General features: G+C 52.9%; 10 protein-coding genes across 10 annotated transcripts; 4 read left to right on the top strand and 6 right to left on the bottom strand.

The window, feature by feature from the left end:
• Positions 1–383: 383 nt before the first annotated feature.
• Positions 384–1,577, bottom strand: PXR1 (telomerase inhibitor; the record flags this gene model as incomplete). Its single annotated transcript, XM_049377084.1, has 3 exons — positions 384–410; positions 462–1,500; positions 1,555–1,577. The coding sequence occupies 3 exons, from the start codon at positions 1,575–1,577 to the stop codon at positions 384–386; spliced, it is 1,089 nt and encodes a 362-aa protein (XP_049233309.1).
• Positions 1,578–1,862: 285 nt separating this feature from the next.
• Positions 1,863–2,548, top strand: J4E87_005470 (uncharacterized protein; the record flags this gene model as incomplete). Its single annotated transcript, XM_049377083.1, has 3 exons — positions 1,863–2,099; positions 2,213–2,325; positions 2,380–2,548. The coding sequence occupies 3 exons, from the start codon at positions 1,863–1,865 to the stop codon at positions 2,546–2,548; spliced, it is 519 nt and encodes a 172-aa protein (XP_049233308.1).
• A 342-nt stretch (positions 2,549–2,890) lies between these two features.
• On the bottom strand, positions 2,891–5,517 carry J4E87_005469 (uncharacterized protein; the record flags this gene model as incomplete). Its single annotated transcript, XM_049377082.1, has 3 exons — positions 2,891–4,978; positions 5,030–5,401; positions 5,509–5,517. 3 exons carry the CDS (start codon positions 5,515–5,517, stop codon positions 2,891–2,893), a joined length of 2,469 nt encoding a protein of 822 aa, XP_049233307.1.
• Positions 5,518–7,498: 1,981 nt separating this feature from the next.
• Positions 7,499–10,735, top strand: J4E87_005468 (uncharacterized protein; the record flags this gene model as incomplete). Its single annotated transcript, XM_049377081.1, has 4 exons — positions 7,499–7,618; positions 7,673–8,199; positions 8,915–9,301; positions 9,358–10,735. The coding sequence occupies 4 exons, from the start codon at positions 7,499–7,501 to the stop codon at positions 10,733–10,735; spliced, it is 2,412 nt and encodes an 803-aa protein (XP_049233306.1).
• Positions 10,736–13,886: 3,151 nt separating this feature from the next.
• Positions 13,887–16,160, top strand: J4E87_005467 (uncharacterized protein; the record flags this gene model as incomplete). Its single annotated transcript, XM_049377080.1, has 1 exon — positions 13,887–16,160. One exon carries the CDS (start codon positions 13,887–13,889, stop codon positions 16,158–16,160), a length of 2,274 nt encoding a protein of 757 aa, XP_049233305.1.
• Positions 16,161–17,934: 1,774 nt separating this feature from the next.
• On the bottom strand, positions 17,935–19,329 carry J4E87_005466 (uncharacterized protein; the record flags this gene model as incomplete). Its single annotated transcript, XM_049377079.1, has 1 exon — positions 17,935–19,329. One exon carries the CDS (start codon positions 19,327–19,329, stop codon positions 17,935–17,937), a length of 1,395 nt encoding a protein of 464 aa, XP_049233304.1.
• Positions 19,330–19,350: 21 nt separating this feature from the next.
• J4E87_005465 (uncharacterized protein) lies at positions 19,351–20,030 on the bottom strand (the record flags this gene model as incomplete). Its single annotated transcript, XM_049377078.1, has 2 exons — positions 19,351–19,359; positions 19,692–20,030. The coding sequence occupies 2 exons, from the start codon at positions 20,028–20,030 to the stop codon at positions 19,351–19,353; spliced, it is 348 nt and encodes a 115-aa protein (XP_049233303.1).
• A 3,346-nt stretch (positions 20,031–23,376) lies between these two features.
• Positions 23,377–24,014, bottom strand: J4E87_005464 (uncharacterized protein; the record flags this gene model as incomplete). The annotated part of the gene is made up of 3 exons (XM_049377077.1): positions 23,377–23,437; positions 23,527–23,651; positions 23,709–24,014. The coding sequence occupies 3 exons, from the start codon at positions 24,012–24,014 to the stop codon at positions 23,377–23,379; spliced, it is 492 nt and encodes a 163-aa protein (XP_049233302.1).
• A 1,120-nt stretch (positions 24,015–25,134) lies between these two features.
• RPC19 (RNA polymerase subunit AC19) lies at positions 25,135–25,683 on the bottom strand (the record flags this gene model as incomplete). Its single annotated transcript, XM_049377076.1, has 4 exons — positions 25,135–25,256; positions 25,308–25,384; positions 25,437–25,528; positions 25,579–25,683. The coding sequence occupies 4 exons, from the start codon at positions 25,681–25,683 to the stop codon at positions 25,135–25,137; spliced, it is 396 nt and encodes a 131-aa protein (XP_049233301.1).
• A 323-nt stretch (positions 25,684–26,006) lies between these two features.
• Positions 26,007–26,711, top strand: PTH3 (Imidazoleglycerol-phosphate dehydratase; the record flags this gene model as incomplete). The annotated part of the gene is made up of 1 exon (XM_049377075.1): positions 26,007–26,711. The coding sequence occupies one exon, from the start codon at positions 26,007–26,009 to the stop codon at positions 26,709–26,711; it is 705 nt and encodes a 234-aa protein (XP_049233300.1).
• Between the last annotated feature and the right edge of the window lie 541 nt (positions 26,712–27,252).

Here is a 27,252-nt window from a genome sequence, read left to right as displayed (position 1 = left end):
ACCCGTCCTCCACAGCCGCAGTAAGCTTGACGAGGGGCCCGGTGGCTTAATACTAGGACCGATGGTTCAAACGCGGGGAATATTAAAGTCTTATCAATGTAAAGCCCTATTAGGCCCGACATGACCATGTCTGCCACGCAATCGTCGGGCTCCGACTGTCCGTTGTACGAAGCTTACAGCCACACCACGCCATGCAACGCGACGCAATCGACTGACAGAGAGATCATGATCAGAGCCAAACTTGGTGTAGTGTAACAGGGCATCTCTATGCTCTCTATCTCGATGACCCGGAACTTGAGCATACAACCCGGCACGTGCATGCTAAACCAAAAACCCTGATAACTCCTCGCTATGCATGTACAGATCGGTTCATCAGAATGAGTCTACGATGGCGTCTTGATCATAAATATCTATGGAGACGTTAGTGGAAAGCACATCAAGCCATGGGAATGCAAACATACCTCTTTCATCGCTTGTGCATCCATAGTCGCAGCCTTCTTCTGCCGGATCCACTTCTGTCTGACGGCATGCATGCCTCTTGGAGTGTATGATAGGCCCGCGGGAACAGGCGTAGATGTCTTCGACACAGGTACCGATGAGATCGTTGTCGGCGCGCTCTCGTCTTCCTCGCTTTCTGAGCTCGAGTCGTCTGAGCTGTCCTTTTTCGCAGCCTTCTTTGCAGCTTTCTTCAGGGCCTTCTTCGCCTTCTTCTCCTCTTTGCGTGCCTTCTTCTCGGCCTTCCGCCGTGCCTTGTCTGTGAGCGGTTCTGGGTCAGATGCCGGAGCGGCGGCGTCGTCGGTGGAAGATTCGGCATCAGACGAAGATGCCCGTTTTGATTTCTTCGACTTGTCTTTCTTCTTTTCCTTTTTATCTTTTTTGTCCTTCTTGTCTTTCTTTGACTTGGATGAGTCGCCCTCCTTGCGTGCTTCGTCGCGCAGATCCATGCTCTTCTTCTTGCGCTTCACCTTGGGCTCGTCTTCGGTGCGCTCCTCTCGCTTCCTCTTTTTATCTTTCTTCGCCGATGCGCCGTCCTCGCTCTCCGACTCAGTCTTGATCTCAGTCTTGATCTCCACTTCCTTCTTGATATCCGAGCCCTTGGTAATCTTGTCGCCCACCAGGAAACCACCGCTCACAAAGTTCATCATGCCGTATTTCCGGTAGACAAAAGCCCTCTTCTCAATTTCCTCTCGCCTTTCCTCTTCCTTCTTGACCTCCGCCTCATTGCCATTCAGACGTCCAAGAATGCTCTCTAGTCCTGCAAGACCAAAGTTCTCGGCGCGCTCACTTCCTCGCTTTGCGCCCAAGCCAAGGTTGTCGTCTTTGAGGAATACTCGGATGTGCGATTGCGAGGCAGCGGTATAGTGAGCGGCGTGGGAGGCGTCTGTCGCGCCCAGTGAGTTGCCGGGCTGCCATCCTTGCGAGGTCAATATGCGATGGCCGAAGCGCGACGTGTTGTTCGCCCAAGTAGTGTTTTGGGGATCGTTGGAGATCTTCGATCGACTGGTGTAGGGTTAGTTTGGCAGGAAACAGCCAGAGCCAAACTGGCGAACGTACTTCTTCGGCGCTGCAAGACCCATGCTGAACACTGAACAGACTGAGCGATTTCGTGATTGTTGAAGAGAAAGCGGGAGTCCGCAAACACAAGCCCGAAAAAACTGTGGATGCACGCTAGCGCGGAATCTTGGCGCCATCCATGTGGGGAAGCCATCCCTCGCCGTATCCAAGCCTCCGACTTTCACCCTCTAATTCACAAGCTTCCATCACTTGAGCCACAACGACTTTCGCAACACGAAGGTTTCGCAAAACGATTGATCACCACTTTCACCCACACCACTAACCATCAGCACTTACCAACAGCAACCATGGCACCACCGCGCACAACTAAGAAATCCACACTCACAAGCCCCTCCACAGCCACCACTCGCCAGAGCGCGAGGCATTCACGGAAACAGGTCACCAACGAAGCAGATGATTTCGAAGACCTCGACCAAGGCAATAGCGCGATCGACGATGAACATGCTGGAGATGATGAGGCAGAAGCATTGCAGCGCACTTCCGATGGCCCGCTGGAACAAATGATGGTGAAGATGGTAGACGACGTATGTTGAGATGGGCCCATCACCAGCAGACTGTCGTCTCCATGTTCACGTCTATGACCCACACTCGCCTCGTCATTCGGTTGTCGGAGACATGAGGCTAACCACATGTGCAGCGACGCAAGTATCATGACATGTTGAAGAAGAATGTAGGTATAGCTTACAACAAAAAGAAAGAGGAGTTGGAAGAGTCTATCAATGCAGTCTTTGACACACATGAGGCTGAGGCGTAAGCAACGTAGTCATGGAAAAGATGATGAACCACAGACTAACAGTACCTCAGATCAACAGCCCATCAAGCACAGCTCAAACGTCTCCAGGATCTTGTCGGTCAAAAGATCAATATCGAAGCCGCTATAGGCAGGCAGCTAGCGAGCTTGCAAAAGATACACAACGCGCACTCTCGTGATCTCGAGACCGTCCTCGAACGCCGACTACGGGAGATGAAGTGAGCCCTAGACCTCTGGGGACAGAGAGAGTGTGGTGAGCCGGGCATGCGCAGAATGTCGCGGGCCTGTCGCAGGGACAGTGCGCCACTATAAGAGTCACGAATCTCGTCTTGAGTGTGATAGACCAAGTCATGGCAGAACAAGCAGGCAATGTTTTCTCAAAGTTGAGGGCTCAGGCATCAAAGTAATGTAATATAATTCAAGGATATCATAAGAGTCAACCGCCCAACTATTTCCTGTAAATTTGCGTTTTGAAAAGATTCCCGCATAAGATTCCGCTGTGCGCAACGCTCCTTTCTATGCATGGTCGCGCCTGAAATACCGCAAACGCCATTGTCATGCATGTCACCTCCGGTACTCCGGCAAGGCTTCGCTTTGCCGCCTGCTATCTTGCGGCGTACCCTGCGTACTTCGACCTGGGCGTACAGCGCCCACGAGATCTTCGTCTTCGTCATTTAGCGCAGGCGCCGAGGGTACCAATTGTAAGCTCTGCATTCTATTGAGTGGTGGCGCTGAAAGAGCATGTGAGGACTCTCCATCTTCATCATGATCTGTGGGCGGTGCACTTCTTTCCATTTCCAGTCTACGTCGCTGCATCTCCTGCTTGTCATCGGTAGGTTCGACATGTGATGACGAACCAGCGACGTACTCTGGTGCGGAGCCTTGTGCCATGTGTGACGATTGGGGTGGTAATGGCGGCAGTGGTTTTGATGGGTCGTTATCTTCGCCATTAACGGGTGGCTCTGATCGACTGGGATGTATGGTATGCGAGGACGCAGTCCGAATAGTTCTCGTCTCGTCATCTGTGATGTTCGTAACACGGCGCTGTAACGATGGTGATGATGTCATGCGTGACGACAACATTGGCGAAGATGTCGCACGAAATGGAGGCGGAGGATGGGCTGGAGTCGAAGACGACGAAGCTACTGCGACGTAAGGAGGGTTTGGATCATCATCTTCCGGCAGCACGGGCGCTGACGCAGGTATGCCGTATTGAGCACCCCCTGAAGGCGTGGAGGATCCAGCAGCATCTGGTGGTTGAGAAGGTAATAAGCGTTCCTCTGCTCGTCGCAACCGTTCTTTCTCCGATATCCCCTGCTCTTCTTGAGGAACATCTGCAGGCACAGGGAACCCTGGTGCTCTGCCTACGCTATGTTGTTCATATCCGGGGACGTCGTCATACGTTGGATCGTAATTGTAATCGTAGTATTGCCCGTTCTCGTCCTGCTCGTAGTAGTACTGATCGTAGCCCTGCTCATCGTTGTATCCTCCGTAGGCGCCATTGTCATCAGCCGGCTGTTCCTGTATCTGTTTCTTCTTGCCGTTCCTGTCGCTGTCTCTGGTACCGATGACAACTTCGAATAAAGCAGAGATGATGCCCTTCTCGCGGCGAATCTGATCGGTGTCGACAAAGTTGCCTCCCCAAGTTGAGAACATACTGCCGCTAGCATCGTCACGTGTCATGGCAGAGGTGCCTCCAGCTGCTGAAGGCAGATTGACAAGCCCAGCGTTGGACACCATTCGGTCGAGGCCTGTGAGCTTGCCTTGTATGTCTACAACGACCTCGACGTAGTACTTGAAGGATATCATTGCGCCCGGTACGTTTGATATTGTGGGGAAAGCTTCATCCGGTACGCGCACCGCACACTTCACCTCGGCCATGAGCGTTCTGGGATCGACGAAAAGTGGTGCAAAAGATTGGCACAGATCCTTTCGGAACAAGTGACTGGATCCAGCTGATGAGAGGGATAACCCTCCTAGGCCAGTCCTCGATTTCGGATAGTAATCTTCTGACTTGGTCTTGTCGCCTTTGCTGTTTGGTACGACAGGCAGTGCAGGATGCATGTCAACTCGTGCTTGACGATACAACGTGATGATGATGCCTTTCAAGCTTCGTATATGCTTCGTGTGATTCACGGTCACTTTGATCGGTATTTGGTCGCCTCTGAGAAAGCCGCCCTTGAGCACGTCGATCGTGGCTGTGATTGTCTTTCCTTTCAGTGTCGCTCGACTTCCATTCTGTGAGTTTGATCCATCTGTAGCCGTGTTGATCGAACGAACGCCGTACTCTGTTCCGGAAGCGTTTCCACTACTCCTTTGACTCTCATAGCTTACGTCGCTAGGCGAGGGGCTCCGTGGACCCTCCGTCTCATCGATGGTCTTAGTTGCTTCCAAGGCGGACCCCACTGACTGAGGCTCCGAGCCAGAGGGTGTATGTGACGTCTCCTCTATTGGCCGTTTCCGTGTCGACCTAGCGCGTGTTCGTCTAGATATGGGTTCCAAAGAAATGACACGGGGCTTCAGCTGCGGCACGGGCGCGATGTCGATCGATTCGGTGAGGTAGACCTTTGTGTCGCATGACGCGGTCGGCGACATGGTCGTGGGGCGTGTCAAGGTGGCATTGAGCATGTAAGATATCGTTCCGCGCTCGAACTGTGATAGGTTGTTAGTAAGTCTGTCAACCGCAGATGAATCGCTACTCACGTCAATACTGCTGGGTAAGCCTTTGGAGGGGAACTCGAGTTCGAAGTTAAAGTGGTATACACCCTCAGCCAGTCTTCCCTCGCCGCAAAGCACAACCTCGTCCTCGAACAGCGAAACGAATCCATTGCCAAAGTAGCTCACTGCCTTTTTCCCTCTCCCAGAGCCGACTGTTGAGCAGTAGTTCTTGTAGGCGTCTCCGGGAGTATTTGGGTTCTTGAAAACCTGCGCATAGCCGTGCAAAGATACGACCAAATGAGTGATTCTCAGGGGTTTGACGATCTTGATAATGACAGTCCCACTAATGATGTCGCCCGGCGTGTAATGGCGATGGGGGTCATCTGATTGGATATAGAATTCGGTGTAGTTGCGGGACTTGGATGTCAAGGGCGATTTGAGCCGAGAGAGAAACGACCGGCTCGACACTGGGGAGGACGGAGTAGCAGCTGCACGTGTCTGGCTGGAAGTCATACTCCGTGTACCAGGCACATCATGCGGCTATCCGCAGTATAGACGGTCGTCTCCGGAAGCCCACGCGATTCCACAAATGTGCCAGTACAAGCTAGTCGCTTGGGCCGCCGGGACGAGCTGTTGCGTGCAGGCACCGGTGTCGGGAGGCGCACGCGACCGTCGGTAGGTATATCGCGAAGATGGCTTTGCGTGGCTAGTCAGAACGATAGGCGCAACCAGCACGGCGGAGGACGCGGTCAGGTGTCCGGTATATGGTGTTGTGGTTCTTGTGCGATCGCTTCGGGGCTGGCGCACGCAACGGCGACGCGCAACTGTCTCAGATGGACGGGGGGCTGTGGTGATGGCGATGGACAAGGTCGGTGACAGGCAACTGGATAGCGCGCACCTCTGGTCAGCATTGCGGTGGACACGGCGTAATCGTGGCAATACGGTGATGTCTCGCGGTCCCACGCGGGGAACGACGATGGTGATGGTGGCAGTGCTCTCTAGCGTGAGCAAAGACAAGCCGTCGTGCACGGCGCCGCAGCCCCATGGATGCTAACGTGACGGGCACGAGGCGGACAGCGGACAGCGGACAGCAATCGGGACGCTTGTGGGCGCGAAGGAAGGGATGGATGTATGATGGATCAGCAGTTACGTACAGCTTGGGTCGCGCAGAAGGCTTGTTCAAGAGCCGCAAATGCTCTTGGCTGCCAAGTCGTCAAAGGAACACAGGGTCTGTCCACGGTGGAGAGTGGTTGGGCGGGGGCTCTTGGTGGGTGCAAAAGTTCGGTCTCATCAGTAGCACCTGAAGTTTGCAGGTGTTGTTAGCTGGAGTTTGGAGGCCCGACGATGTGTTATGTACGCAAGGGCAGAAAGCACTGCCTGGGTCGTCGCCAGCTATACAAGAAAGTTACCCGCGGAGGCAGACACCGTGCTCGCTGCAGCTGCACACCATGCGCGGGTGAACCTACGCGGATCCCCGATGCTGGGTCGCTAGGCTGTTGCGTTGCGCGATTCTTTTTGTCTGCCCCCTCGGCCTAATCATATGCGAGTTGCGTTGTCTCTCGATACCGCTTGCGAAGCTTGCTGGGGCGTCTCTTGGGATCAAACCGACTAGGGTGGGCACTGGAGCTTGCGAAACAGCTAATGTCATGAGAGTGACCCATCCAGTATCGAGTCTTGTCTGCAGCGCTGATGAAGTCTGGCGCCAAATGCTATTATGTTTAGCTATCCTGCATCAGCGAGGGGACACAGGCCCACTGCGGTCTCGATCATGCCGTCTGCGTCCTAGCGCGCGATCATAGCTAAGCTTCGCTGCCAAGCAGGTCATCAATGCTTGTGTCGCGCTGTTGGTGCGTCACGGCCATAGACATCCTTCTCATTTTCAGGAGTACTGATATCACCACCTCCACGATTCTCCTCGCAACGACATTAGTAAGCTATAACATATCATGCTAACGGCTGCGCACTCATAGGTGGGGTAGCTTGGTAGACGCGCGAACGAGGTACCTAAGTATTCCCGAGGTCTGTTGTGGTTCTACGATGAATCGTGACTAGAGGGCCCTTTCTTCTAATCTTCGCGCTTGCGCTCTGGTGGACCTGAACGGCAAAATTGTTTGTGTACCTTGCATGATCCGCGGTTACAGACATTTGGTGATGGAGATCCTGGATAGCCATTCACAACCACTGCATTTCAAGCAAGACCTAGACGAAAACACAAAATCGGGTACGCGAAACCACGGTTGTAAACTGTCTACGGTAAGCTTATTATGTCGCTACTGACGCCTCTTTTCTCGAGCTACGATACAGTAGAGTCCTTCAATCATATCTGCATCTCTTGAGGTTTTACCTCCAAACGACGCCACTCTAAGATCTGCTGTCATTATCAGGGTCAAACTTCGACAACAAGCCATCAAAGACCACAGAGAACCTGCAAGTAGGAGACGAAGTCCTACTACGTATCAGCCCATCAACGTATCAATAGCCAGAAAGCAAAAAGCTATGAGTATCCACCCTACTATGGACTCAATCGACAGACTCAAAACTGGCTTCGCCGCGCTCCCAGAAGAACTTCGCCTAGAAATCTACAAATGGAACGCAAATTGTATGGTCCTCAATACTGTTCCTGGGATCAAACATGTACGTTGGGTGGCCACTGCATACAATTCCGGCATCACTGGAGTCTGCCGGGAGATCCAGCAAGCTGCCGGCGACACATTGTATGCGCTCGACCGAGAGAAGGAAGCACGCCTTTTCGTGCACTGGAAGGGCATCAAGCAGTTGCCTCGCCTCTTACAACTACTCGCACATACGTATACATGGGGTAAGCGCTGGCTTGAAGCCAATCCACCAAACGCGACAGATGGTCAGCAAGATTGGGTGCGAGTCAAAAAGTCAACTTCGCATGATCTCAACACACTACTTTACGAGTATCTTAATCCCAGCCATTACAAGAGAATTTTCAGCGAACTCGGAGATCCATCACGATTACCTACGCTTTCCACACTGGTACGAGACTGGTTTAGTGATATTGCTACGAAATGCAATACCGCCGCCCCGATCCCCCTGAGTACAGCGGAACGACGTCTCCTGATCGAATTCCTGGAGATGACAATGGACAAACTACGGAACCCAAGCACGAGCGGAGATGTCGAAATATATATTACCGTCCCCACAGTAGACGCCACTTATGCAGACCCTGACGACCAGACCAGGGCATTGTATCTTGATGACGTAGTGGAACACATGTATCAACTTTTTGAGACTTTCCGGACGCATTTCCGAATCAAATTTCGGCTCGTTGCTGTCCTAAACACTCCGGCAGACGAGTTGATTTGGACGCTGGTGGGTGAAGATTACGCCAAATTCATAGAGCCATGCTACAATATTGTGCAAAGAGAGGGTACTGGGGACTTTGAGGTCACGTTTAGCAGCATCATGCGTGTAGATCACGAGGCACTAGACATGGCTTGATTGTAGCTGGTGGCGGGTACTTAGGTGAAGCAGAGTGCTCCAGAAGTCCCCTCCGCTCGAACGTGAGACGTCGCAGTGAGTGCCTATATATCACTCTCTGAGTTTCGAGACTGTACGCCTATAGATGGCTAACGAGCGCGCCAATGGTTCGAGGTTGGTGTTGTTGTCAGTATGACGGGCGTGAATAGGTCGGAGGATGGCTGACTCAGCGAGCGGTCGCAGAAAGCACAGACTGACTCGGGGCGCTGAACTTTTTCTGGCCGGAAGGCGAACTAAGGGTACGATCGCTCTCAGTATCCACAACCCCTCGGCGTCTCTACTTTTCTCTAGTTTCTCAGTGCGGATTACTTTGTATGTACGAATGAAGATAATGAAACTAGTTTCACACACTCTCTCATCTCGCCCGTTCGCTCTTGCTCGTCTCGTTCAGCCGCGCTCTCTAGCAACTAATACAAGACATAGCCTCATCTCGACAATCCCCTTCGCACTCAACCGCACCCAACACAGACAGTACACCTCACTTCCAGCACCAGTCTCAGACATGTCCGCACCACCGAAGCGCAAATGGACCCGCGGCGGCAGAGGAGGAGGCCGTGGAGGCGGCGGCGGTGGCGGCGGTGACCGTACCAATGGCACACCCGGGCGAGGACCTGCGAACGCTCGCTCGACCATGTCGCAGCAACCAAAACGTCCTAGAGTCGAAGACACGCTGCCGAAGCCAGATCTGGGCGTCGACGTACGGCAGATGTACAGCACTGCGGCGGGCGATGCGGCACCGAAGCCCTTCGCCGACCTGAAGAACAAGCTACACCCAGCGTTGCTCAATGGCTTGGACAAGATGGGATTTGAGTAAGCATAGCCCTTCTTACGTTACACTCTCCCAGCACGGTCGCTGACTCTTACAGATACATGTCCCCTGTTCAACAAAAGGTTCTCACTGAGCTGCCCAGTTCCTCCTCCGACTGTGTTGTACAGGCGAAGACTGGTACGGGCAAGACCGTGGCCTTCCTACTGCCTGCGATCCAAAATCTCCTAGCCGGTAACATGCCCCGCAAAGGCAAGGTCGCCATCCTCGTCGTCTGCCCTACCCGCGAGCTGGCTCTACAAATTGCGAAGGAGTGCAACGGTGTCACATCGTGTCTGCCCCAGAAGATGGAGTGCCATACTGCGTTTGGTGGTACTTCCCGTGCTTCGAACCTTAAGGCCTTCATGAACGGCAACCCTACCGTCTTGGTCGCTACTCCCGGTCGCCTTGACGACATTCTGGGTGAAGAGGAAGTTCGCGAAAAGTTCAGTGATCTGAAGACAGTTATCCTCGACGAGGCTGATCAGATGCTCGATGCCGGGTTTGCACCTGCGGTCAAGAAGATACTCAGGCGCATTCCCCCAAAGAACGATGGCTGGCAAGGAATGTGTTTCTCCGCCACACTCCCCAAGGAGGTTCTTGACATCGCCAAGATTGTCTTATTCCCTGGTTACACACATCTTTCGACTGTCGACCCGAACGAAGTGCCGACCCACGAGCGCGTACCACAGTTCTTCTTCTCTGTTCCTACTGTCGGTCAGACTTTCCCTGCGTTGTCAGCCCTGATCGAGGAGGAGTACAACCAGAACCCCACCGGCTTCAAAGCCATTGTCTTCGGTACCACCGCGAACGGTGTCGGACTGCTGTATGACCTCTACCGAAATGCGCTACCCCAGTTCAAGCTATTTGAGCTCCACAGCCGCATGTCTCAGCCTGCACGCACACGCACTACCCAGGAATTCAAGGACGCTCAAAGCGGTGTCTTGTTCGCATCCGACGTCGTCGGGCGCGGCATGGATTTCCCCAACGTTGGCCTCGTCGTTCAGCTGGGTCTCCCCTCAAGCACTGACCAGTACGTTCACCGTGTCGGCCGAACAGCTCGTGCCGGTAAGGATGGACGTGCCGTCCTCGTTCTCTTCGAGCAAGAAGCCTTTTTCCCAAGGATCAACAAGACGCTGCCTATCAACCCTTACCCCGTCGACCTTGTGTCACGTCTACCCTCGCATCAAGCAAACATTGACCGAGCCTTCACCAATGTCGATGAGCAATCGAAGGCAAAGGCGTACCAGGCGTTCCTTGGCTACAACAAGACTTTCGTCAAGAAGCTGCAGATCTCTACGGCCGATCTAGTTCGTCTCGCTAATGATTACGCGTACACGATGGGCTGCCCCGAGCCGCCCATGTTGGAGAAATCCACAGTCGGCAAGATGGGCCTGAAGGGAATACCAGGTCTCAGGATCGGGTCTCGAAGGAACTAAATATTTGTTGGGCCTTGAAGCAGAGATTCTGAAGCCGATGAACGATGTCTTACTTTGTCTGGAGTTTTCACATAGATCATTTGAGATTAGACATTGCTAATGAGCATGTCAGCATTGTTGGCAGAATCAAGAGATAGACATAGACCTTTTTTGGTGCACTAAGTTAGTACCTAGATACCCGAATATTTTCTCTTCCATACAAAGTTGCATGTCAACATTGCCATCATATGTTTGTGTCACACTCAGCATGCTTTATATGCCTTCAACCGCAGAACGCTTTCTTGTTCATTTCACGCGCGGTAATAATCTACCACGGAAGATGTTCTAAAGAACGAAAGTGCGTCCATTGTATCTTGGAATACAAGTCAATGTACCGGTCAGGAACAGTACAGATAGAGGCAACTGTAATTTGCATTGCTAGCAGACCCACGTACATCATCGCTGAATCTCGTGGTCATTTCTTCACACTCCATGTCACTGTGCTGATTCAACTCAAGTAACATCGGGCTAATGCAATGCCGTACAGCAGGCTTCGGGATGTTTTGTAGCGTTCTCAAAACGCTTGAAACATGGTCTGGTGTCAGTACGATCGCTAGGCTCGTCTGTGACGACAGCGACGTGAAATTACATAGTCAAATGACCTTACTGTAGAGACACTGACAAGCGCAACTACCCGAATGTATTCGGTATTTTCACAGATAATGTACATCCTTGTGCATTCCATGATCTTCATTAACGGCTCATGAGCGAAAACCCCGTCGACATTCAGGGTCAGGATTAATGTGGATATGTACATTACAGCGTTACATGCCTAGTAATGTGACCCTTTGCAAACTTTCCGATGGTGATCTGGTCGGGTATCGTACTCAAGTGCCATGCCCACAGGCTGTACCTTGCAGAACCGCAACAGCACACTATCACAAGGGTAGCATGAGCTCTTATCCAGGTACATATTAGGGGTCAAGGGAACTTCCCCGGCACAGAACACGCTCGCAGCTCATGACAGGTCGCGTGAGCGCTTTATTGCCGGCTCGTTCATGTCATGAGTTCAGCGCATGACAAGTAAGTGCCAGAGCATACGTCAGCTTTGCAATCAGGTGAGAAGGTTGGAATGAACAGACACTGGATTGCAGGGCGTGTAGAATTGAGTGAGGCCCGGTGTTTGTCCATTTGGCCTTCCCATTTCCTGGACTGATGGTTTGTATACGGTTTCAATTTCACCGTCTTAGAATTCAAGTAGGCAGTTTGAGATTAGAAAATGATACGATTTATGTTTTCTCTGATTGGCCATAAAACTGTATTTCCGCAAGTGCCGGCCTGAATTCTGGGCTCCGATCCGACAGCACTGGCAACGTCGGGCGGGAGATTTCACGGACGGAGTCAAGCAAGCACCGAAAAGGACCAGCCGGTGCCCTCCGCTTTGGAAGCATACTTCCCGGTTTGGTTACACAAGCCTGTTTGCGGGTTTAGACGCACGAGAGAACAGACGCTGTTGAGGTCGAAGTTGCGGCTACCCGCTGATCACCATGATGAGCCGTCCGCCCCACGCTGCTAATCACGGAGGAGGCTCCGCATCGTGATCTGTAAAGACTCGCTTAGGAGGTTATTAATGGAACCACAGACGTTGTTGACGGGTGCCTAGCCGGCACCTGAGCGTTGCGCCTTTCAACAGGAGCTGAGCTGCATGATGAAAGAATATCGCAATGGACAGAAGAAAGAGCAAGAGGTGTACAAGCCGGTAGACCGGATGCGGCATATGCGATATGACTGTTGAGTGGGGTGCAGTACTGGGGTAAGCTGACACGCAGGCATGGTAGCGAAGGCTTCCGCGCATGAAGACGGCATACTCGGAGCGCACTACGACGAGGTACCCGATTTTCACGTAGTGTTCCAAGATGAGTTCTCGCGCAGGTGGTCGACCAGATGACAGTTCATCTCCTTTGCGAGTTTGTGATCGCGATGCAGGAGAAGTTCCGTGCGCTGGAGTTGAGATCGAAATGAGATGTCGGTGGTAGCCTCGAGAGACCCTTCTGGACCACGAGGGTAGCGATGCAGCGTGGACTGCGTACCCCTGGGATGTGGGCGTGTGGCTTTAGTGGTTGAGCTGAGCTGCACCTAAGGCCAGGGTGCAGTTTGTCGAGTTTCATGCGCCCCTAGTGTTCGGATCAGAGTGTGCCACCGTCTGGCACTCGATAGGCTGTGCATTGCGCTCCGGGGCAACTCCCTAGGCATACGATAGCTGTTATCCACCGGCTTGCAGCATAGCTGGCTGCGACGGGGCAGTTGTTTCACCGACGCGTTGCACTGGCGCTTGCACGTCGGTGGCTCTCCCAGTCGTCGCCACAGGCGTTGGGTGCTGGATCCCACGGCGGGCAAAAGCAATGGGTTTCAGATGGGCGTCAATGGCAGCAGCCTTACCGTGCACGCCCACTGCAAACAGCTGGCTAGTGTAATTGCCGGCGCGAGGTTGTTCCTGGGCAAGATGGGCATGACGTGCGATCGATCAGAGGGAACTCGTGCTCGGACCCCCTCATTGGCCACGCTCCCTTGCTCCTTCCTTGTAGGTGCGTTTGCGGTGGCAGCCAAGGAAGGTGCGCTGCAGCTGCCTCCAAGCCTGCCTATTGCCCTCTTGTCCTGCCCGCTTTCTCTCCACGCTCCAGCAGCGGCCCAAGATCTCCTCTTCTTGTTTCATCGCCCACTTTGTGTCTTTGAATCTCTCCCGCCGCATTCCTCCATTATTTGCTATCAGAAGAAAACGCACACCGCCCTCCCGCTGCAGATCCGGCATTACTGTCGTCAGAGGTTCTTTTTTAGCGCCCTTAAGCGAATTGCTCCGCTGCCTCATCCCATCAGCACAGGTTAGATAGCAGCCCACCCTCCCTCAAACGCGCTCCTTTCTCACAAAGTCACGTAGAATTGCACCGCACATGACAGGCAGCATACTCCCTCCGACAATTGACAGCCTGCACCCTACCGCCCCTTCAACGACTCACTTGGCCCTCGTCACCGCAATCTTAGTCAACACCGCACCTGCCGACCGTGCTTAGTCGCCTCGACGGACCCATTTTGGATTTCTAGACGCGACTTCACGCGTCAAAGCGTCTGGAGAGACTATACAAGGCTGTTGGTGCCCTTGTAGCGCAGTCTCGCCATGGCTGCAGCGCGTCGACAACACTCCATGCAGATTTTTCAAGACCCTGTACAGCCTCACGACCACCACCAAGCAAACGCCTTTGATCCACGCGACCTCGACGCCTTCACGTCCATCACCGACGTGTCCAACAACTCAAACACCCTCCTCGCCCCTCCCGCACCCTTCACCGCCAGAGCATCGCCCCGCAAGACCCGCCAAGTCTCCAGCTCGCCTCCACCCAGCGCCCTTACCGAGAAGGGCCTCAACACGGTCAAGATACCGCCGCCGCAAGAGCAGTGGTTTCGCACCGACGCGCCCACCAAGAAGACCCAGGCTGCGCGTTCGCAGGACTCAGATCCAATGGTCGGCGAACTCCAGTACTGGCCCGGCTATCCGTCCCACATGGATAAGGAGAACGCCTACTATTCTGGCCCCGTCATGTCCGCCATGTCAGCGGCAGAGCCACCCATGAAGCAGGGAAACAAGCGACCACTGATGGACGCCGCCCCGCTACGCGACCGCACCAATATGAACATCACCAAGAAGCAGAAGTTCGTCAAGGACATCAAGATCGAAGACGTGGACGGACCGCTACCCAACCCAGACCAAATGCCCACCGTTGAGGACGACGGCAACAAGCCTTCTTACAGCTATGCGATGCTCATCGGCATGGCTATCCTAAGATCACCGAGCCGTCGGTTGACCCTCGCGCAGATCTACAAATGGATTTCCGACACATTCGCTTTCTACCGTAACTCCCAAGAGACTGGATGGCAAAATAGCATCCGCCACAACCTTAGTCTGAGCAAATCGTTTTCCAAGCAAGAACGCCCCAAGGACGACCCTGGAAAAGGCCACTACTGGGTCATTAATGCTGGATTCGAGAAGCAGTACCACAAGGTCAAGCCCGTTCGCCGACCGGCACCTCCAGAGTCCCTTGCTCCGGCATATGCTAGTGATCTCCCGCGTCCTTCCACATCCATGTCGGCTAGCTTCCCACCCATGAGTTCGACAAAGGGATTTGACTCGAGCAAATTTCCGGAAGAGGCCGAGCTACCTTCTTCCGAAGCTACCATCCCTTGCTCTGACCCTGCTGCGCATGACGGCCATGATCCTATTAGCATGCCACCGCCCCGTCAGATGCCATCTTCGCCTCCACCAGCTGACATCCACTCATCACCTCCTCCTCCTGTCTCTCGATCTCGTTCAGTGCGTGAGGACACACCGCCACGCGCTCCACACTTCGCACCCAACAGCCGTTCGGGCGGACGCCGGCGCAAGCTCAACGGTCTCGGTGACAGCGGTTACTACTCGTCCATCGAATCGTCTGCAACCAAGGGTAACCCAATGGGACCCTTACTCACTTCCGAGGCGGATCTCGATCGTCCCAACCTTAAGCGTGGACGTGCTGAAGAAGAGATTGCCCGGATACGTGGCTCCTCTTACGATTCTCCCACCAAGCCTAGGTCTCACAAGCAGTCTGCCATCTCGTCGCCGGTCCGCCAGGGTACCAAGGTTCTCGATCCTCTTACCCCTGCTATTGTCTTCAAGCGGCCTGCTCTTCCACCCGCTTCTGCATCGCCCAACACCAATCTACGCAACCATCGTAACAAGATGCGAGAACTAGTAGGCGGCTCACCAGACAAGAGCCTTGCTATGTGGGTTGACACTTCCTTCCTTGACAACAAAGCTTGGAGCCCAGCTGTATCTATCCCCAACGAAGAGAACGTCAACCTCGTCGGACATGGTTTCGAGAGTACCTTTGACATCTTTGGAGACTTTGGCTACAACGAGAGCCCCCTCAAGCGTTCAGCCAAGCGCCCCCGCCTCGAACGTGCCGTCACCACAAGCGGTGTTCTCGCCGACATTACTGGCGCCAAGGGGAACATGACCAACTCACCTACTCCCAACTGGAAGATGTCATCGTCTTTCCTCAACATCCCAGACCTCTCGCCTGCCAAGAAGATGTCGCCCATCAAGGCTCCCGTGCTAAAGTCTAATGCATCTACCCCTCTGTCCGAGTTCGCTCTTCCCCAGCCGAAGAAAGAGAACGCACACACCGGTCTTACGCCTCCTCAATCCTTCCACGTTCCCTCAAAGCCGCAACAGCCACAGCAGGATGACGAGGACATCTTCCATCTGTTGCACAGCGACGAGTCTGAACCAGGTATTGACCTGCTTCAAGGCTTTGAGAAGATTGGAGCAAGGACCTTGGCCGTCGCCCCCAACGGATCGCCCCAGAAGAAGTCTGCGAGGCCAAGCTTGGCTCGTAGTTCTACTACTCGATTCTAAATCAACTACCACCCAGCCATCATGACTGGCTTTTGGCTGAATCTTACTTTTGTACGCCACCCCTGGATCTCATCACCTGGATCTGGATACCTCATTCTTCGCCATTCTCGATACCCCTCATCTTGCGACTACGTCTTTTAGCTCTTACCCCCTGGCCTTCCATATCACGGTGCCCAAGATCATCACTTCGACTCCTCCTACTTTGGATTATCCATTGGATAACTCCGCCTCACGATGTAACGACCAACGATACCCACGATAGCAACGGCTGGCCCTCCTACTCTTAACGTCTAATTCGACATATCTTCTTATCAGGCGAGGCGTTGCAAGGCCACACAGACGTACATATTGCCCCTGTCACTGTGCCTACTACGGTGTTTTGGGTTCCTGTTTCTTCGAGCGATGCAAGCGTAATGATCTATTGAGGCGGCTATTGGACTCGAACAGAGATGGTCATTTTTACATGGCATAATTATGATAGCGACGAGAATGAGAACATGCCTGAACGCAGCGGATTCCATAGTATTTCTTGCTCAGCAAATTAAACATGTTACCTGATTCTAAACAATGTGCCTGACTACTTCCATCCCAGTTCATGAGCTGCTTAGCTTGGTACCGGTTACAAACATGCGCTTCCGTCAATCTGATGTTCATTCGTATATTTCTGACCAGTCTGCCTCCAATAACAGAACTCATACACCAAATGACGATACGTGGACTGCCCATACACACTAGTACTTCGCGTCGAGATAATTTTCCGTGACCTTTGCTTTTCCCATCCCCTCTTCTCCTAACCCCCTCCCAACGAAAGGCCATTCGTCCCAACAATGCCCCTCCTCCCGCAAAAAGAAACTCTACTTCCCCTCTCTATGCAGCGAGAATAGCGTACCCTCGGTCCATCGGTCTACCGTTCACCTACCCAAAGTCCGGAACACTAGCCACGATCGTCAATGCACCTGCATACGCAACGCAGCTCTCTAGTCTGTACTTGCCCCACAAACGGACCACACAGCTAGACCCTAGGGCACGTATGTCGGCAGTCTCGGTAGGTCAGGACGATAGCGTTCCATGGAACGTTATACAGTCGCTTACCCGATCGACAGCGGTAACCAATACTAAACGTGCATGGCGAGGCGGGGCGGACATGCGTGCATGCATGGTCGCTATGTAGGCGTCGTATGTACATGTCTTCGTACATACATACCCGTAGCGTCCCACGGCAATGTTGAAGTAATCAGAGTTGCGAAAAGAAGTAACGCCGCATAGCAACGTGGTCTGCGCTTCTACACGACTTCGTACGCATATACGTACGTGCTTCACTGTGAACCTTGGGATATCTATCTCCTTTGAGGGGAGCCGGATGTACGCATAGGGCAACTCTCGCAGAAAGTACTATTTCGAGCTTTATCGCGCATACTTTACCTCCTTTAGACTCGCGCACTATGGGTTGATCCGGAAAAGGTAGAGGCTTGAGCATGTGCAAAAAACATACAACAGCGATTATTCGCCAGTGGTCACCCACCTGACTACTAGTTCGCCGGTTAAAGGTTTATCGTGTGGAGAGCAGACGGGATCCGGAGTAGTCCTTTGCCTGTGGTCGTATGTGGCAGTTTCTGGAATTTCGGCTTTTCTATTGGCAGAGAAAAGTTCACAGGGTTGTGATGTGACCGCAGAAGTCTTGGGCATAGGCAACCACAATACGGAACATGATGCATGCACACTCCATCTGCAGTAATAGATGAATCGCTCAATAGAATTTCATATGTACCTCTCCTCATGTCCGGTAATCACCGTTGATAGTAACATACTCGTGACTAAAATCACATGTCCAGAAGACAGCCTCCTCGCCTTCCCTTTCACTCAACCTAACCTTAATCTCCAAATCTTCAGCCTCTAGAATCTTGGCTGCCCTGTTCTCATCAACTTGCTCCGGCTCGCCCTTGACAAGTAGCTTCAACTCCTCACTGCCGTCCGTGGGGACAAAGCTAACGCTTGTCTCTTCGGGAACAACGGAGTCAACGCCTTCGGCGTAACCCGTCGCGCACAAGATACGGCCCCAGTTTGCGTCCTTTCCGTACAGGGCTGTCTTGACGAGCGGTGAGCGCGCGATGGTGGAGGCTACGCGGTGAGCATCCTTGTACGACGCGGCATTTGTCACCTTGATGGTGACAAATTTCGTCGCACCTTCGCCGTCTCTGACGACCAGTTTCGCCAGGTCAATCGAGAAGTCTGTGAGGACTTTTTGGAAAGCGGCAAAGTCTTTGGAATCGGCTGAGGTAATGGGCTGTCCACCGGCGGCACCGTTGGCTAGGATAGCAACTGTGTCGTTGGTGGACGTGTCACCATCGATAGAAATGCTGTTAAAGGACTTTCCAATGGCGGCGACAAGTGCTTGACGGAGCAGGTAAGGGGCGACGGGGGCGTCTGTGCAGATTATGCCTAGAAGCGTGGCCATGTTGGGATGGATCATGCCTGCGCCCTTAGTCATACCCGCAATGTGGTATTCTTGTTGAGTGCTCGGTAACGAAAATGTCTTTGAGACGAGCTTGGGGAATGTGTCGGTTGTACAGATTGCACGTGCGGTGCCTAGCCAGTGTTCGTGTGTGTCTCCGAGATTGTAGTATGCAGTGGGTATCTTCGAGGTAATTTTGTCAATGGGCAGGCGCTGGCCGATGACACCTGTGCTCATGACAATGCTCCGGCTTCCTTTCAGATCGTCTTGCCCGTTCTTGTCTTGTATGAAGCACTTATCGGTTTCTTGGCCCATGGATATAGCGTCCTCGATACCTCCACGTCCCGTCACTGCGTTGGCGCATCCTGAATTCACTACGACAGCCCGGATTCCCTCGCCCTTCCTCTTCTTCAGCATGTCCCTACTGACAGTGACTGGAGCAGCTTGGAACTTGTTCGTTGTGAAGACGGCCGCTCCCGCGCATGGTGTGTCGGATGCGATGAGCGCAAGATCGTCGAAGCGGGTGTTGGACGCCTTTACACCAACATGCGCACTTCCAGCCTTGAATCCAAGCGGGTATGTGCCTGAAGTCGGAACATACTTCTTCTTGGCAGGTGGGATCACGCCGTCGCCCGGTGCAGCGTATGTTCGTATTTGCGAGGTGAAGATACGGTTTGTGCGGGCGAGGAATCGCGGGTTGGGCCGTGTGAGGGGCATTTTGGGATACGTAATGAGCAATCAATTGCACTGTGTGACAATGTTAGCTATGTTGACACTTGAGTCGTTGTTTGCGACTACTGCGATGACACAGGAACTCTCGCGGCAGCAACGGTCGAGGGAGCCCAATGCTGGGACCATACATACCCGATGATCTTTTTGTATCCCTTGTGTTGTCTGACTCACTCAATTGACGTCCTGCGCCCAATGAGTCTTGCGATGGAAGCTGCCCAAAAAGTTGGAGGATGCGCCTTCCCGCCGTTATCGCTGCCCGCCGATCCCCACGCGAGCCACGTTGAGTCAAAACCCCTGCGCATCTAGAGCAGCAACGCGCCCAGCGTCGACCCCATCAAATAACACACGAGGATCGCGTACCGCGTCATCACAACCCGCTCCTTCTGCACCAGGTACGGCGCGACAATGAAGAAGATGGCTGCTGTGGGCAGGCTGGCTGGAATTGACATGCGCAGGCCGCGCGCGAGCTGGGCCAGCAGGGCGTAGTAGCGGCTGTCCAGAGCTACGGGCACGAGGCTGTCGCCGCTGTAAAGTACCAGGAATTGGAAGACCGTCAACAGCAGTGTCGATACCAGCAATGCGTACTCGATGCCTTCGCGACGGCGCTGTTCCATGTTCCTGACGTAGGCGTCAAGAGTGCGTTCGACGACGGGGAGTAGTGGCGTTTTCTCAGAAGTAAAGGACATCATGATCGTGGATTTTTGGATTTGACGAGTATGAGCTTCTGGATTACGAGGCCTTCTACTTGTTATATGCCAGCCATGCGCTCGGGCGGTACACTCTTTGTTCGATACCAATGTTGTTAGTCTTGGAACGCGCCTTGTGAAACAAGCGGACCCCAGTTGTTTGACATGGCATCTTGGCCTCACTCTCGGCTTCGGTCTTGTTGCGGCAGCCTTGCTCCCTTAAGATTGAGGATGACGAATGGGGAGAGCCCCAGTGCAACCCACTCTTTGCAGGCTGTGGCCATCAGCGTTGGCAAGGCATCGCTTGCTGAGAACCTAATATGTGAGCATTCACTCGTGCGTATCAGGATGTGTGGCGTAGCGTAAACTACATCTTGACAAGGTTCCGCTATGTTTGATCTTTCCAAAATAGCTACTAACATCAGATGTGATGTCTTGGCCAGAAAGCGGCTGTTTCGCCAACATTGCGTCACTACCTAGGTACCGAGGTGATCGTTTACCGAAATCGACAAGTCGTCATGTTCCGTTGAAACAGCATGTGTCTGTCCCGGCTACTCATCGCGTCTCAAGATAATCTGTCCTAGCAGCCTTGCCCATCGATATCACAAGTCCGTGGAAGGTAATATAGAGGATGGGCATACTGAAAGCAATGATGGCATTTGACGTCGGCGGGTTTCAGATAGGTAGGTAGCTTTCCCAAGGGTACAGTAAGACAAATCTTAGAGCGATACTCTCTAGAGTACATAACCTGAACGCTGCTGCACGTAATACTCGTCATTTCTGATTTGCGCCGTGAACACAGCATCGCAGAAGCTGATTTTCTGCCACAGTGCGACGATCCCTTCTCATCATATCACAGCTGTGGAATGCTGCTTCCAAGGTTGCGTCTAGAACCTGTGTGACCGGTCGAAAGTATGCTTGCTTATAGCTTTTCAGACTCCACCTTCGATGAGCAGCTCTTTGTGGCGTCTAGAACTCATGGTTGCACAATATGAAAGAGAGGACCCAAGGATGCGATTACTACAAGGGCGGCCGAAGGGAGGAACACTAGCCGTGAGTAGTCTGCTAGAGCAACATCTCGCTATCGCGCAGACTGGCTTTGAAAGCGAGTGATGGGCAATGGGCTCCGTCTCCCCAAAAGACTGGCATTTTCCACGCTGTGTGGGCGCATATGTATCAGCTCTCTATCTTCGTGCACGCAGGTGCGGCGAGAAACGTGGGGAAAGCTCGGGGATCATCTCTGTGTTGTGTTTCAGCCAGCAAAAAAACACCATGAGGAGATGTTCTCCGGCTGTTCGGATGTAAGAACGACGACGAAAAGACTGTCGAGTATATATGGGCGTTCGAGAAGCCATGCTCAGGCTTGGTAGAAGAGGGATGGCGGGACGCACAAGGAGACGCTACAAACAGCGCAAGTGCATCACGCTAGCCATTCCAAGACCCCAACCATCGGTGTTGAACTGTTAGACCTTCCGACTTCTTCGAGTATGTGGCAATTTGATATCAATCAGCGTGTTAGTCGTGTTGATCTCATCTTTGCGATTGTCTGAGCAAATGAGAGATGAACGGGATGATGGCATTTGTTCGTTTGGGTTTAGACGTTCGCATGTGCTGAGGGGAGTCGGTACTTCACGAGAATCTATGCGCGCAAAAGAAATACTTGTCATGTTCATGCGGATGCAAGTGTTATCGTACCTAGGTACGGACAGATTGATCCTGTCTGTACCAAGAGCTGGAAGATGCAGGTATGAACCCCTCTTGTGTATTTACCGGCATAGTAAGGAACACCGCAGCAGTCAGGCTTCACCAAGTAGCAGTTGCATGCGAATTCAGTGCCGTACGACTATGGTCGGGATAAATTGCGTCTCATCATAGACCACCGGGGGACCAAGCGGAACGCGCAAATCGATAATCATCCCGTGGTCAGTGTGGTGATTGTCTTCGAAAGCACGGTAGGCGGTGCTCGACCGTGCTTCCATTGTATTCTACAAAGGCACCTTTATCTGCTTGGTTTCAGGTTTGCGTTCGACATGCTATGATAGAGACACCTCGTCGGCATCACTAATTCACTCACTAAAAAAAGATATTGGACATAGCATGGCCATTTCTTCTACCTTCGTTCTTTACCATACCTAGAAACATTTCTTTACTTCGTTTTGTCCAACACACATCGACACTCAACATGAGTCCTATCATTAATATACCCCATGTATGGGCACGCGCAAATACAGCAAGCCCAGTAATGTCAAATCTCGAACTCAACACTCCAAGCACAAGGCCCACGCGCCCTTCAGCGCAGCCAGCATCGTTACCAAGGGCGCTCGTCGTAGACTCGTCGACACCACCGCCACCACCGCCGCCGCCGCCAGCCGTCCCAACAGCCATGAAAGACGAAACACCGTCTGCACACTCAATAGCACGAGGAGGACCAGGAATGACCCTCGGAACGAAGATTGGCCTTGGGATGATACCCGTCATGATCGCCTTCTGTGCGATATGCATCTTCACCGCATTCTGGTGGCGCAGACGAAAAGCGCGGAAAGCGAGGCAAACTCTGCAAACACCTCCTCCGGCCCCAGAGAAAGATTACATGATACGTTTGCCGTCATTAGACAGCACCCGGAGAGGAAGCAAGATTTTCAACATGTCCGCATTCAGCACTCATGTCTCTGATGGCCGGCACAGAGAAGCCCAGGTTCTCGGTCAAAGCAGAGAGTACATTCGAATGGTGAATCAAGACCAAGAGGATGATGGCGCGACACCAAAGACACCCGCGCGCAGCATATCGGAGAAGGGTCGCTCCGGTCGAGACTCGCCAATTGACGGGGCTAGCCCATTCCGACTAACACATAGCGAATTGGCCAGGAGGAGTTTGGGATCCGAGATATCAGAACTATGGCCCTCTCCACCACCGACAGCTTGGGTTCGGCGGCAAGGCATTCTGGATTCCCTCCCGGAATCGCGATTTGGTCGGGATATGAGCCGGAGATCATCACAACGTAGTACCAATTCCAATTACAAGCGGATGAGCGACGCAAGCTCGGCCTTCTGAGTTGCTGGAGAGGCGTTTTGGTTAATGGGTGGCGGGCAGGCGGATATCAAACATAGACTGGGTCTTCCCTTACGACTGGACGACTTGCGTAATGGTTCAAGTATACCCACAGGTTGCAGGCGTCCAGGTTGGGGACACCATCATTCACTCACTTTTCTCTGTATACAAGTTAACATTTGAATTATTATGTTCTGGTCAATAGACACACCCTATGCTTTTGTTGTGACCGTGTTCTCAAACTCATCTTGGCGGCCCATTCGGTATGAGCAGCCAACTTCAGTATCTTGTAGCAGTCTACCTGCTGACTGCGCCCGGTTTTGTCGAGCGCGCTTGATTGCGCTTCTTTGCATCCTCCCTGGCAGTATTCTTAGAGTGTAGACAGCGTCTATCGCTATTAATCAGAGTATGGGTCTGTCCTCGCAGTTTCAGTCGCTGGAGGCGCACCCTCTGCAGCCGCAGTTCACGCATTGAATCTCCTGGTTCTCCTTGAGCTGATCCCTGGGGACACGGCAAATGCAGGTCGAGCGGAAGTTTGTCTCCTTGGTCTGGATGCAGCGCGTGCAGCATAGCTACTCACAAGTTAGTTTGATTCGAGCTAAGAGGTTGCCTGTGTGGAACGAACTTACCTTCTCATAGCCTTGCTTCTTCCACTTGGCGATCAACATGGCATCTGCATAGCCATTCTTAAGCAAATAGTCGTAGAGCTGCTTGCTGATGGCCTCCTTCTCGTAGTATAGGTCGTAGATGTAGCGCGAGCGTTGGTGGGTGATCTGGAAGATGGGCCACGTCATTTCGTACTTCTTCTTGCCCTCGTGCGATGCGTTCTCGGCGTCCTTCATCTTGTTCTGGAATTCCAGGAGGGTGTCCTCGATGTCATCGAATCCCTCCGGCGGGGCCTTGCGCGAAGCGCGTGCGGTACGGACTGGAGGCATGACTGGGCTGGTTGTGGTAGGCCGAAATCTGCGAATTTGGCGCGAGGTAGAATGTCGATTATGGCGACAGATGTGGTCGAGCTTGGAGTATGCTGTAAAGACGTTGAGGGTATTCGTGGTTTCGAAAGAGAAGCCTTCGATAACTTCGCGACTGCGCCGGGAGTAAAATCCGCGCTAACGCCAGGTCTTGGCATTCCACTCCCGCGAGCCGCATCGTCACTCCAGCTCCGGCTTGGAGACGACTGGAAGCTCCCCAACACCGCCAACATGGTCATCAACCCCACCTACCTCGCTCAGCGCACGCGCTCCTGTTAGTCGAACACGCTCACGGAACATTGGGAGAATGGAAAGGCTAATGCGGGCACAGCGGTCAACTGGACTGATGCGAAGAAGAGGGTCATTCACAGCTACCGGGACTGGCTCCGGTCGGTACGTTGACTTCCGGAATGTACAAACCCTTTGGGAGGATTTGGGGATTGGGTACAGGATGTGTACGGAAAGAGCTGGAACGAGGGAGGGAAAGCATGGGATGCGGAGAAGCGGGCAGCAGGACCTGGAACCTGGACTGACAATGACTTTACAGGCCCCCGAAATCCAGACCATGTACTCGCTGAACATGCCCGTATCCACGCTTCGGACGAAAATGCGGCAGGAATTCGAGCGGCATCGATACGTGAATCAACTCAAAACAGTAGATGTGCTGCTGTTCAACAGTCATCAGGAGTTCCAGGTACACCACGGACCAACACGATTTGATAGTAGGGAAGGTACTGATAATCGTACAGGAAACACTCAACTTCTGGAAACAATTGTCACACGTTCTCAAATACTTCCGCGCGGAAGAGGATCCCAAGGCCCGGCTACCAAGCAACTTCATCAACGGCTTCTTGGAGGTACGCTCACTCTTTGCGTTATTACTCGCGCGGAATCATATGCTAATGCGCATGTATAGGGTCGCAACTGATTTGTCCATTACCACCAAAGTCCGGGGACAACCAAGAACAAAATTCGGTGTATATAGCTGAAGACAATACCATTTTCCTTTCCTTTCGCCAGTTGTCCATGCTATCCTTGAACGCCAGCAATGCAATACTTTCGTAACTATAGGCGCGTTACGGCCCTACTCTTCCATCTTGTTCACAAAGTCATCGCGTGCAATTGTGAACTTCTGCTCGACAACATCGCACATGGCCATGAGATCTTCAAGGCCCTTTTCCAGCACGGTGTATACACTTACACCATCTAGTGAAGTGTTAGTTGTGAGATCAATCTAGCAGCGCGTGTATGACCTACCGTATGTCTGGATGCGCAAGTTCATCTTGGCTTCTGAAGGATGCGGAATGGAGTAACCACAGAACTCGACATCGGGGCTATGGGGCCATTAGCTGTTTACTCATCTAAGCGCTGAGAGCTTTGGCCTACTTCTTGTGGATGATGTATCTCAGCGCGTTGCCTAGCGTGTGGTCCTCGCCATCAAACTGGAAAGATGCTGCCGTCTCTGTCGCACCGGACAGCTAAGACAGATTAGATACGCGTTTTTCTATATCATTCAGATCGTACGTACGACTCTGATCCTGTCGCGATCGATCGCCGGATCGATCTCCTCGTTGTTCTCGGAGGTAGGATCCAAGATTGGGACCTGCGTGGGTTCTTCTGTTGCGCCTGGCATTTTGTTCCCTGCTCTTAAAGACTAGCTGGTGTCGGTTGAGAGATAACGCGTTTATATGACTGCGTCTGAATGACGACCCTGTGTTCGAGACGTGACTTTGCGATATCAAAATTTTGGGGCGGACTTTGGTTCGGCGGTTCGTTGGTTGGCCAGACTTTTCCAGCCCTATATTGCTTGGCGCCATGACGTGGGGCGTGGGGAAGCCCCTCTGCATCCGCTTCAACTTTTTGTCTCTCTACTTTGCCATCCTTCATTGACCGCTCTACCAGCTCCCAACACCCCCGAAGCCAGCCGAGATCAATCATACGCACACGACCGCCACCATGCCGCGCGCCTGCTGCCTCAACCGCGATACGAACGAGACGAAGATCCAGGTCTCGATAAACATCGATGGCGGCGACCTCTCACCCTACGAGCACAGCGACTTCTGGGCGGCCTACGACAAGAAGAGTCTCAATGGCGATGGCGAGAAGGTAGACAAGGACCACGCTACCCAGAAGTCGACATCCCAGGAGATCTCCGTCGACACCGGCATCGGCTTCCTCGACCACATGATCCACGCCATGGCCAAGCACGCTGGCTGGAGTCTGCGCATACGGTGCAAGGGCGACCTTCACATTGACGACCACCACACGAGCGAGGATACCTTCTTGGCGCTAGGCACAGCCTTCAAGAATGCGCTGCAGGGAAGCACGGGTCTGGCACGCTTCGGACACGCATACGCACCGCTCGACGAGGCACTGTCACGCGCTGTCATCGACCTATCGAACAGGCCATACAGCATCATTGAGCTGGGTCTTAAGCGGGAGAAGATTGGCGATCTGAGCTGCGAGATGATCCCGCACTGCCTCCAAAGCTTTGCGCAGGCGTCGGGCACCACCCTCCACGTTGACTGCATACGCGGTGACAACGATCACCACAGGGCAGAGAGTGCCTTCAAGGCGCTTGCGGTCGCTATCAGGCACGCGACAACTGTGGTGAAGCAATGGGAGGGTGAGGTTAGGAGTACTAAGGGCGTTCTATACTAGCCCTTGGCCCGATCAGGTTATGCGAATGAAGATACAGACCGAAGAGTAAAGCCGATCCAGGAAGTCAATCTCCAACACATTTACTTGTGAATCAGAGCGCACATTGACATGTTGGACACGGGGTGTCGATCTCCCCAGAAACTTGTTAGCGATGCTACCCCAACAGTTGAACGCTTCTTGACTCCGTTTCTAACATGACACACCATCATGGTTGCAGAATTCTTAGCGTATCGAGCACAGTGTCGACCACGTTGAGGGCTGAATGCCACGGACCAACCAACAACGTTCCCCAAATATTTGTTGGTTGGTGAGTCATGTTGTGGAGGGCGACAAGAGCATGACACATGAAGAGAGTCAACCGAAATGCCACGTGGATTAATTTATTGTGAGACTGCCGACTGGTGACTGGCCGTTGAAACGCCATGATACTCGAATGCCCTATTCGACAGAAACATTGACTTCTACCCACATCATAACAGCGACGATCCAGAGTTTGGCCTATGAGGATTCTACAGGTGATTTTAGGTGACGGTGCATATAT

Source organism: Alternaria ethzedia (genome assembly GCF_023757985.1).
Source record: "Alternaria ethzedia strain BMP 0044 chromosome Unknown scaffold_11, whole genome shotgun sequence".
Classification (NCBI taxonomy): domain Eukaryota; kingdom Fungi; phylum Ascomycota; class Dothideomycetes; order Pleosporales; family Pleosporaceae; genus Alternaria; species Alternaria ethzedia.
This window is presented reverse-complemented; position numbering and strand designations above follow the sequence as displayed.